This window comes from Calidris pugnax, unplaced genomic scaffold, assembly GCF_001431845.1.
Source record: "Calidris pugnax isolate Ruff unplaced genomic scaffold, ASM143184v1 scaffold492, whole genome shotgun sequence".
In the NCBI taxonomy this organism is placed as follows: Eukaryota; Metazoa; Chordata; class Aves; order Charadriiformes; family Scolopacidae; genus Calidris; species Calidris pugnax.
Genome location: NW_015091453.1, coordinates 744,753 through 756,356, shown reverse-complemented (window position 1 = coordinate 756,356; position 11,604 = coordinate 744,753). Strand labels below are relative to the sequence as shown.

The window sequence follows — 11,604 nt, the reverse complement described above, 5'->3', positions numbered from 1 at the left end:
CCCTGCCCCGCGCGGGGGGGAGCCCGCCGAGGCCTCGGCCCGGCCACCCGCAGCCCGGCCCAGCCCGCCCCAGAGGCCGCCCGTCGGACGGGTCCCAACCGCCCTCCAGCTCCGGGCGCTGCCGTCCCGCCCGCCCCAGGTGCTGCTGCCGCTTCCCCGGGAGAGGAGCCGCCGCGGGCCCGGCCGGCGAAGCGATGCAGGAAGGTGAGCGGCCGCCGGGGGGTCGGTGAGCGGCTGGGCCTAGGCCACCCCCCACCCCCCGCCGCCTTTGGGCCCCGAGGGACCACCCCAGCGAGCCCCGTGGCATCCCCTGGGCACGGGAGGCTGAGCATCCCTGTTGTTCCACGTCTCCTCCCGGGATGGGTGCCGGGGGCCCCCTCTAGTAGCCCAGCGTGCCCGGCCACCAGCTGGAGGTGAGGCCCTGGGCTGTGCCCATCGGCTTGTTTCCATCTTCCTTGCCCTGTTCCTCCGCAGCCATCGCCATCACCGAGCAGCCGGTCTCCGTCTCCGTCCCTGTGGGATACTCCTTCACCCTGCGGTGCAGGGCCGAGGGACGCACCCCGCTGCAGTACCAGTGGTTCTGTCAGCACCAGGTAAGGGTGGGAGCAGGGGTAGGTAGCCCTAGGCATGCCACCAGGCTGGATGTTCCTGCCCGCAGCGTGCCCTGGGAAGCAGGAGGCTAGAAGGAATGGGGGATATGACGCGTGTGCCCACTGAGAGCTTCTGCAGATGCTGGGAGGGGGCATGCAATGGAAAAGCTCCTTCTCCTGCACGTCTGCGGCTGGAGGAAGGAAGGGAACCAGGGATTTCCACTTTTCCTGTTCTTACGAGGGTCTTGCTGGTATCTTCTGCTACCAGCGATGAGGGGGCACTTGCTTCCCACTGGCTGTTTTCCCTTTAGTCTGTCTGCCGCCAGATTCCTGGTGCCACCAAACAAGATTTGCCCATCACCGCACAGCAGACCCAACTCTACACCTGCAGAATCAATGACCTCTACAGAAATGCTGTTTTCTCCGACTGGGTGAAGGTGGAGGTCCATCAGTGTGTCGCCAGAGGTGCGAGTGTGTCTTCTAGCTTTTCTATATTTTATGCTTTCCCCACCCTTGAAACAGTGATCCTGTGCAATTCCTGGGACAGTGTGTCATTCCAGCCCAAAAATCACACTACAGAAGGATTGCTCCAGCAACGCGAACCTGCAGGTCTAAGACAGACACCTGTGTCCATCCTCTGGATGGTTCAGGTCTCTGTCATTGTCCCAGTTGCCCCGGCTGTGTGTACCTGCTCTTCCTGCTGATCGCTCATCGTGTGTTTCCCAGGGTGTTTGCCTCTGTGTTGGGCAGAGGGACTGGAAGAGGCAACCTGGCTATTCCAAAACTGAGCAAAAATAACTCCAGGTGTGGTTGACCTCGTCAGGTTGACTGTACTCTTGGCAGGAAACGGCAAGCGTCATGTTTGGGAATACAGAGGCAGGGTTTTGGTGTGTCATTTATTGTTGCGGGTGTTGCTCTCAAGGATCCCCTGCTTCCAGAGCAGAAAGGCACAGCTGTGGTGTCCTGTGGGATGGTTTCTCCTGGTGCAGGTGGAAAAAGCTCACTTTTCTGGCACACAGTCCTATACGGGGGGGAAAAGCACCATTGTTTTCTGCCCTTGTGGAGGGAGGACCAATTCTGTGTCACCTCTTCACAGGCCTGCCCCCTCGGCTCTGGCGAGGAGAACCGGTCATCGTCCTCAACCCCACCGAGCAGAGGGTGGAGGTGGGGAAGCCGCTGCAGCTGCAGTGTGCTGCCATGGGGGTCCCAGCCCCCAGCTACCAGTGGTACCGGAACGGCAATCTGCTGGAACAACAGAAGAAAAAAAAACTCTGGGTAACGTTGCCTTGCGATAGTTCAAAAACTTTGGCTGCTGAGGTGGGTGGTGGGAGAAGCTTGGTGCTGGATGGTACGCCTGGGAGAGCCTCAGAAGCCTTGGGGAGACTGCTGGAAATGGTGTTATTTTCATCTTGGACTTGGCAGGTGGCAGTCCTTAAGCCTGGCTCGTATCTGCATGTCAGGGCTTGGGCTTTGATCTGCGTGGTCAGGTGAATGCCAGCAGAAAGCGGTCTCTCCTTGCCTGTCCTCCCCATCTCTCCAGCCCTTGAGGAGCAGCCTCATGCTCAGCTTCTTTCCCTGCCGTGCTGCTGAGTTGTGTGAAAGCACTGCCTGTATCACCCCTGTTACTTTGATAGCTGACTGAAGGGCTCTGGGTGAAGAGGGGATACATTTTATGGGCTTCTTTCAAAGCTGTGGATGTTTCTGAGAAGTAACTAATTCATAGATGCGTCAAGGGCTCTCAGCACGTCTCTCATGCCTCTTTGCAGCAGTGGCACAACAGCTATTGTGCAGAGTGAGGGAGCTGCAGGAGTGCTGTCTGCCTGCAGGAGAGCTAGAAGGAAAAGAAGTGGTTGGTTCTGACAGAAAAGAGTCAGGGAGACAGCAAAAGGTCTGGATTTATTTTGGGCCGCTGACTGAATATAAACCAGTGCTGTCTTCTTGATGCAAGAAAGGCAGATTTCATTCTGGGGCATCTTGTGGAGGGTAACAAGGACAAGATATCCAGTCTCTTCTCAGTAGGGATAGGTGATGCTATAGGGAACAGTGGTCTCAGATCACATTTTTCACAGGGAAGTTCCATCTGGATTAGGAAGAGGCTCTTCATTAGAGGTCGGTAGTGCTGCCCTGGAACCAGAAAGGCAGTGAGGTCTCTGTTCTTCTTTCTCTGAAAACCTCTGGAGGTTTTCACTAGTCGATTAGACAAAGCCATGGCCAGCCTCACCCAGTGGTGGCTCTCTGAGCGGGAGCCTGGGCTGGAGAAACAGAGAAGTCCTCACCAGCTGGTACTGCTCTGATTCTTGTCCCACATCAAGAGAGATGAATAAGGCTTGAAAACCTGCCAGAAGAGAGCAATAGGCATGATCAGAAATCTAGAAAATGTCGCCTAAGAGGAAAAGCAGGCGACCCTCTGATGTTGGCTGCATACCGTCCTGCCAGTGTGGCTCCTGGGGCAGAGTATGGTTATGACACAGGGCTTGGGGGCTGCTGGAAAAAGAAAGGAAGGCATTTGGGCAGAGGATTCTTGCACTGTAGAAGCTGAGGTCAGCATCAGACCTTAGTATGTGGCTGTACTGAGCTTCTTAGAAAGACAGAAGTCATGACAAATCTCTTAGCTTTCTGAGGCAAGGAATGAGGTCTCAGCAAACAGAAGGAAAAAAGACTCTTTATTCCAGGAACAACAGTGCCTTTGGCAGATATCAGCAGGGGGCCACAAATTTTCACCATAAATAATGTGATTTAACTTTTGTTCTGCCTAGATCACCCATGCAAAGGTCAGTGACTCTGGCACATACCTCTGCTGTGCCTCCAATAGCCACGGGGAGCACTGGACCAACGCCGTGGATGTTCACATAGGTGAGCGGAGCCAACCCACGACTGCTTTGCTGCAAACCACCTTCTAGTGTGAGAAGCAATTAGAGGACAGACAGGAATTTAGTGCTGTTGTCTGGAAGCGCTGGGCTGGTGAACGAGGAGCCCAGGGCTGCCACGTTGCCCTGTTGCTCAACGGTGCAGGGGAAGCTGGCTCTGGGCTGTGGGATTAGGAGAAGCAGGATGTGTGGCTCTGACATTGCGCTTCCCACAGCTTGGACGGATCTTGCACCCTTTTATTAACAAAAAGAAGGACCAGTGGTTTAAATGCCAGGTTTACGGGGAGCTGAAGGTAAGACCATGGGGCTCTGCAGGGAAGCAGGAGTGTCCTGGCATCCCTGTGGCGGCTGTCATGGGAGCAGCCTGCAGAGCACAGTTTCACACCCTGGAAATAGTGGACGCGATGATCTCAGCGGAGCTGCGCAAGCCCTGCTGAGCGGTGGGTGCAGGCGTCCGTCAGGATTCCTTGATAAGGGGGGTAGCAAGGGAGGCGGCGACTAAAAGAAAAAAGCCTCAAAACGCGGTGATCAGCTGTACTGTGGCGTGGGGTGCTGCTGGGTCCTGCAGTCTGTTGGAAACCTGCGCTGTTAGAGCAGGTTGAGCACTCTCAGGTGCTTGCTGTGGTTTTCTTGCCTTGCCAAGGTGCTGGTTTAATCGCTCCCCAGCCAAATTGCAGCAGGATCCTTTGCTAAAACTCATTTACAGCCTTCCTGAGGTGAAGTGATGCTCTCGGACACATAGAGCTGGAAAGGATGGTGTTTATTTCTGGAAGGTTCAGACCCTTTGGGCTGGCAGCCCAGGCCTGAAGCTGCCTGAGCAGATGGATCCCGAGGAGAAGATGTGTCCCCAGAGCCTCCAACATGCTCCACCTTCAGTGTGACGGCTGCCTTGGCCCTCTGCCTTTGCCCTGCTGCGAGACAGGAATAGCACAGGCTCACTTTACTGGCTCTCTACTCCATCTAGAGATTTTTCTATGCCATAAACTTCTCATCTGGCCTTTTAGGCTGGCTTTAAAATTGCTCCAGAGTGCGAACTGGTCCTGTATAGCCAGAGAGCACTCTCCTCGCAGCTGGCGAAACAGCATCCAAGTGGGACAGGCAGCAAGAAAGGGGCACGGGATTTGGTTGGGTTCAAAATGTCGTGGCTGAGTGGCTTTAATGTGCAACAGGCAGCTCTGTCAGAGGCTGAAAAGGATGAATGGGCTTGTTCTGGTGGCTTCCCAGGCATCCCTGGAGCATTAACAACACTAGTTCAGGTGCTAAAGATCTTCCAGGCCTGTGAGCTTTGTGTAATTAAAAATATGCCCTTCATTTCTTCTTTTAGAGCCTGTCGGGCTTTAGAGTTTTCTCCTGGGCTGTTATTTTTTTTTTTTATTACGATATTTAATTTAAATAGGTAAAGCTGGAGCTGTTAGGGATACTGATGATTTTAGGAGACTGGAAGTGCTCAGGCAGGGGAGCTTGTAGAGCTTTTGAAAGTGAGTCACATTTGGGGTGGCTTTTTTGAGCCGGAACTGCTGAAAGGCAGGGAAAGGCAAAGCAGGGTGGTGAAAGGCTCTGGGAATATTATCACAATCAAAAGCAAACAGTCGGCTTCCTCTGCACTGAGTGCTCATGGGGAAAAGCTCTCCGTTTTGAAGTTTATGTTGATCTTGAGTCGTCATGTTTCCTTAGCTTTCACTGCAGTGAAGGAGCAGACAAGTCAGCTCCAAGCTTTGCTTCCCAGCTGCTCAGGATTTCATAAATCCTCCCCAAATCATCAGATTAGTGTGATTTTAAGGTTACCAATTAGGCTGTGAAGAACTTGCCCAAGGAGCATTGCTTGTGCGGGTGCTCCACGGTGTTAGATCCAGCTTTGCACGGCTGGGGTGTGTTGGCGCAGGTTTCAGACCCGAGGTGGGAGCTGGCACTGAGCGCTGGGTACAGGCTTAGCATTTTCCCCTTTCTTTTCCAGGTACGCATCGCTCTGAAAAGTTTTTTGGTGAGTACTGTCATCTTTTCTTCCTAAGTAATTATTCCCTTAATTAAAAGCCAGGCTGCAGGGTGGACGGGAGGACAAGGTGTAGGGCTGCTTTTCCTGCAGAGACTGCTTCAGGCCTTTCTGCCCACATTGTCATGGGCTCTGCGCTGTGGGGTCAGGGCTGCAAGGCACAGGATGAGTCCCATTCCCTGCCAAGCGCTGATCAGACTCGGCATGTGGAGTCAGATTATTCCTAATGAGTAACCCAGCCTAATGAGTAACCTCTATGCCCACCAAATGAGTTTAAAAGTGGTGTTCACATGTCACCTTTTTCCTTCCTTGAAATATCTCCTTGGGGCAGGGCAAAGCTCTTCCACCACTACCAACTGCCGTAAATCCGGTTTTCCTACAGTGGGAGCTGGGGATAAACTGAAAGCAGGAACCCAGGGTTTCTCTCCTTCAGCCCCATGGGGGAAAGGGCCTCTTTTCTGCCCTCCCAGGCACCGCTGGCACACAAGACCTGTGGTCACCATAGGGCAGGTGCCAAATAACCTTGCTAGCACAGATCCTCCTGCACTCCTGGGATTTTGGTTGTCAAGTGAAAACTTCTCAAGTCTTTCTTTCAAAATGATGGTTTGTATATTTTGTCAAAGAAAGCCCAGGGCTTTCTGGAGGGCACTTCAGACTTGTAGCAGCATGTTCTCTAGCCTTCCTGCCTAGATGTACAAAAAGATTTCCCTCACCAACCAAAGATTTCTCACTCAACCAAAGGAGCAGAGACCTTGCCTCCTGCTGAGCATTTACAGCTTTGTTGGTTGGTGTTTCTGTTAGCTACAGGCAAGATAGCACTTTTGGTGGGCAACAACCACTACCAGCATCATCCCAACCTGATGGCTCCCGTGACGGATGTGTTCGAGCTGAGTCTTCTTCTGGAGCAGCTGGACTTCCAAGTTGTCTCCCTTCTGGACCTGAACAAGGCTGAGATGGTGACAGCAGTCAGTCGGTTCCTGCAGCTCCTGGAGAAGGGAGTCTATGGTAAGACAAAGCCAGTGAGGTAAGGTAGCCAGTGAGGGGGCAGCAGCAGCTGATTCCAGGGAGGATCAGGGATTTGACAATTTTCCAAACAGCTGTTGAATTAGAAGAAATTGAACTTTCCTTTAGAAGAGCCCTCTGGTGCAGTGTGTCTGCAGTGGTGGCGGGCTTGGCAGAAGCCCCCAGGTAAACACCATTCTGGTGTTTTGGCCAGGTTACAAGCAGGCAAAGTGGGTGTCTCTCTGTCACGTGGCTCACCTCCAACTGCGTCATCTCATGCTGAGCTTTTTGCGACCCAGTGCTTCTGATGGCAAATGGGAGGAGGTCTTTTGATTTTTCCTTAGATGAAAAATTAGGGAGATTGACTGTCAGTTGTCCCCCCTACATGCCTTTGTGAAGACAGAAGCTCCTTTGAGCTGTGACTGCTACAGCTGGCCACAATTTCCTTGTTTCTCTTTCCTGATGGTCTAATTTGAGCCTCTGACAGTCTTTTTGGAGAAGTGCATTCCCAGCTGCAGATGGTTTTGAGGTTGGGCTCTGAGCTTATTTCGCACTGTCCTCAGCAGGAAGCATTCCTCAAACAAAAAACCAACCAGCAGATCTTGTGGGTCTTAAAGCAAGTGTTCAGGATTGGTGGTGAAAGTAGCTTCTTTGGGGTTTTTGAGGTTCTCCCAGCCTGATGGATACCCTAAAAACACCTGGCAAATGGGGTGTTTTAGCTTCCACATGTTTGCGTGAGGCTTATTTTCACGGCTCTCCCAGCTGCATGGCATACCAGGGCACTCAGGCAGGGAAAGTCAACACAGGCCAATTCCAGTGGTGCTCAGCATGAGGTTTGGAGGTTGTGCAATGGACAGGGACATGGCCACAAGGGAAATGCTGCAAAGCCACCTTGTTGCGGGAAGCGCTGACTCACTCGGGGAGGCTGAGCAGGCGGGGACGGGCGGTACACGGTTGTCACCACTCCGGCCAAGCGTGTCATCTGACGACAGCCTATTTCTATGACTTCACTCACATCTTTCTTTTGTGGTTGCTCTCCGAAATTCCCTTGCATCTCCGGCTTTACCTCCTCTCCCAGGCCAGAGCCATCCCTGGGGGGCTGCTGTGTGATCCCCATGACACTGCCATTCCTACCCTCTATCCATAGTGCCTGAGGACAAAATGGCATTCTGTCCACAGCGCCTCCCTTGTTTTTATAAGCATTGGAGAGAAAAAAGACTTGGAAACAACAAACCTTTAATGCTGTCGTGCCTTATTTAAACTTCTAGTGCTTTTCTGCATTCGTGACCACTGATCCTTCCTGGCAAAATTGATTTTGTGCACTGGTAGGGAAAACATTCACAGCTGAGTTACTGAACCTTGATAAGCCTCGAGTGTTTGCAAGGTGTATCCTGCTCCTGATGTTGGTTTTCTTTGCAGCTTTCTAAGCTGAGTGGTCTACTATTATTTGGAGGCAGTGAACCCCAGTGCAGGCTGGGCCCAGTAGTGTGATTGAGCTGAGGAGTCTTGCTGTAATTGGTGGCATCCAGACTTAATGGTGGGGCACTGGATCAGTCTGCCTGCTGGTTGCCCTGGGGGCTCTCCATCTGAAGTGTGCTGCCTCCAGCTGGGATGCATCTTCCAGCATTTCTTCAGCTGTTTTCTACATAAAATAAAAAGAACCAGGGGAAGTGCAAATCATTGACATTACTTTTCTTTTTAAAAATAATACACCTGTAGAAGAAGCTAACAACTCCTAAACACTATGTGTCAATTTTTGAAGGCACTAGCTCCAGGATAAACATGCAGAACTGACTGAGAGGTGTAGGATTCACATAACTCATACGCATGGGAAGACAGTGGTGAGACAGCAGCTCCAGCAAGAAGCTAGGCAGCCTGTTAAAACTACAAAGACACCAGGAGTGCCTGTGACAGTTGATGCTGTCCATCCACATGGGTGGCTTAGAGGCATCCTGGTACTTCCACCTGGTTTTTCTTGCTCAAGGAACCTGGAGATGCCATCTCCTGTGTAGCGACCACCTCAGCTGAAGTCAGGAGAGCTTTGCATATATGTATGGAGTGAAGTGGGGAGCTGGGAGCAGAAGGCTGCCTGGTGAAAGACTGTCACTGGGCTGAAGTGGGAGACTGGTGTAACACAGCGAGCCCAAGAGGTGAGGCTGGCTGTCTTCTGAAGCTTAACTCCAGCAGCAGAGATGCTGAGGCATTCATGCATCTTTCTGCAGATCAGAAGAGAGGATATAGCTGTGTGGATTACTGTTTAAGCACAGTGCTTATTGTTGCTTCTAGAGTTTTATTTAGCTTCAGGATGCTGGTAAGAGCTGAAGAAGATGTGTCTGACCTCTCTAGACCTCTTTCTTATTGTGGGGCTCCCTGGATGGCTGGCCTTCCCTTGTGTGTGCTTACTGACCTGTTTGTGATTTGCACTCCTACAGGGGATGGTGGGAAGGGACTTGGAGTCATCAACACGAGGTCAGGGCTGGTTGTGGCTCTCCTTATCAGGTCTTGAGCACTTCCAGGCATGGAGCCCCCTACTTCTCTACCTGCCCGTCCCGGGGCTGCACCACCCTCCAGCCTTCTGTCTTTCCTCCTGTCAAACATGATCCTCCATGGGCTGGTGCTTCTTGCCCCATGTTGTATGGTCCATGCCAACAAGGAGAGTTGGGCTTTGTTGTCTCTGTAACTGCCCCTCCGGGAACTGTAGGCTGGTTTTAGGCCTCCCTTAACTTCCACGTCTCCAGACCATCCCAGCCAAGTTCCTTTCCTCTCTCCTCCCAGGTCCTGGGCCCCCAATAAGCAGGGGCATGCAGCCCCTGCTTTTTTCTTCCTTCTCCACCTTTCTCTTGAACTGAGTTCCCTAAAACTGGACACAGGATCTAAGTGGGGTCTGCTCAGGGCCAAGGAGCCTGCTGACAGCTTCCCTGGCCATCCTGTATCTCCTAGTGTAGCTCTATCCCCAGACAGTGGTGTCCACCATGACTCTAGGCTTGCTGCTCAGCCCAGCCAAAACGCTGCCTGGGATTATCTGCCCCCATGCAGGACTTTGTCCTTCTTATTATTGAACCTTCTCTGAAGCCCAGAGCAAAAACTGGCATTGTTTTCAGACACAGGAATGTTGTATAGCTGCAGGTTCAAGGTGATCCAGAGGCTTCTCTAATTCACAGTATGGAGGTGGTGGCGGCTCACCTGGCTGCTTTTCGTGCAGATCTCCTGTTAGACAAGCTGCAGAGGGTTTTTGAAGGCCCCAGACATCCCCTGAATGGTCTAATTATTCAACCTTCAGGTGAACGAGGAATCCTCCTGGATGTTATTTTGAGCATCCTAAAAAGTCCTGAGTCAAAACCAATGTCAGAATTGCAAAGAAAGCAGAAAGTTGCAAGTGAAATGCTAGGAATATGGTGTCATGCCTTAATTAAGCTGCGTGCTGAAATTTCTTGTATTATAAGCAGTGCCTGGAGCTTCCCTTCTTCCGTTTGGCAGTTGGAAGCTTGTCTCTGATCAGCAGTTTTAACTCACGATATGTGGGAAGAGAGTTGCAAGGTTAGCTCTGAATAAAAAAACCCTCATCTTCTCTAGGCAAATTGCTGACTTTCCTGTTCAGGAGGAGAGATTAAGTCCAGGAGAGGTTTGCAAAGTTCCTCAGCGGATGTGAAACTCCTGTCTTTTTTGATTTGAACACGAGTCTGTGGTTTATATAGTGGAGGGAGCACTTGGGGATGCATTCAGAGTGCGCAAAAAGACCTCAAAAATTAGAAGATTTAATGATGAAATGATTCATTGTGGGTTTTTCTAGAATATTTCATTTTTTACCAAGTGTCAGTGATGCTGCCTAATAACAAATGCCATCACCTCCCTTTCACATACAGGAGGGGGACAAAAGATATCAGTGCTCAATGACTTGAGGGGCCAAACCTGAAGTGCCTGCAACTGATTTTTCCAGGTGGTTTCCTATTTTGTACTCTTCTATAGTCTCAGGGGAGGTTTTTGTGGCTTTGATTTGCAAGTTATGAAAGATTATTAAAACTTCTGCAAATCCAAGTCCCCTCTCTGGCTGGCGATCCCCAAGAAGAGGAACCCAAATCCTGTGGGCATCTGTGAAAACGGCCGTTTGAGTAACTTTCCATTGTCCCCTGCGAATAGAAACCAAAGGTGACTTGAGGCATTTGTTACTATGAGATAATGTTTTCCATCCCCCGTATGATGAGATAATGTTTTCAGTCCTTCAGCTCTTACCCCATTCACTGCATCCCTTCCAGCATCAAAGGTGAAAGCCATTGTCCTACAGACTACAGCGGCAGGAACAGCAGAGGGAAAACAGGGGTTACTCAGTGGAGCACGGGCTTTGGCAGCAAATCTGACTGAAGAATTTCTCCTGTTTTTGCCTTTTAGCCACTTGTTCCTGTTTCTGTCCTTTCACTCTTCACTGTCCCTCAATTGCAGTAATGCAACTGTTTGTGCCACCTCACAGGCCTATTTTTAACCCATTTCAGTTCCCTGAGTTGGCTTGTGCCAGCATCCCCTGAGCAGTTGCACCTGTGCTGGGAGGGGGTATCCAGCCACCGTGCAGCTTCATTTCAGGAAGCTACGGCCCACGTGGGGGTCCCTGTGCAGAAGGAAAACTCTTCCCGGAGCATAGGGGTCGGAGAGAAGCACCAGCTTGGGCCGTGCCGAGCTTTTCAGTGCTGGCTTTCCACGCTGGATGTCCCCATGTTGCCATCTCTTGTGAAGGCAGAAACCATTACTAAGTTTCATGTGCTTAAGAGTAAAACTTGAATTCTTGTTGGGTATTGGACTTCCCACCAACACCTGGGTGAGTTGGACTCCTCTCCCACCGTACAGGGCTGGCGTCTGGTCTCAGGTTGTTGAAGTACATGGTCCACATGTTCTGGACATCTGGAAAACTCATCTCTCTCTCTACCTCGTTTTTCACCAGCTTATAAGTATGTAAATGCAGGCAGGCCTTTGAAGGCTGTAGGATGTTTCCCATCACCTAATCCGTTGCCAGTCTCTCCTCCAAAATTACAAAGCTGAGGAGGTTCTCATTTAAAAGGCTGATAATGTATTTTTCTTCATGGTAAAATGTCTGTTGTCATATTCTTCCAAAGACGTGATGATGAACTAAACTTGTCACAAAGGTGGTGCTCAGCCTGGCAGATGC

At 51.2% G+C, this 11,604-nt stretch overlaps 1 protein-coding gene across 1 annotated transcript in view; it reads left to right on the top strand.

Moving 5' to 3' along the window:
- Positions 1 to 11,604, top strand: part of LOC106899718 (mucosa-associated lymphoid tissue lymphoma translocation protein 1-like) — a 31,086-nt gene that overhangs the window by 1,455 nt on the left and 18,027 nt on the right. Inside the window, exons 2-8 of the mRNA XM_014961606.1 lie at positions 140 to 204; positions 475 to 593; positions 902 to 1,055; positions 1,687 to 1,865; positions 3,347 to 3,443; positions 5,412 to 5,438; positions 6,249 to 6,452. Coding sequence (XP_014817092.1) covers positions 195 to 204; positions 475 to 593; positions 902 to 1,055; positions 1,687 to 1,865; positions 3,347 to 3,443; positions 5,412 to 5,438; positions 6,249 to 6,452 — 790 coding nt within the window. The 5' untranslated portion in view covers positions 140 to 194. The remainder of the gene's footprint in view (positions 1 to 139; positions 205 to 474; positions 594 to 901; positions 1,056 to 1,686; positions 1,866 to 3,346; positions 3,444 to 5,411; positions 5,439 to 6,248; positions 6,453 to 11,604) is intronic.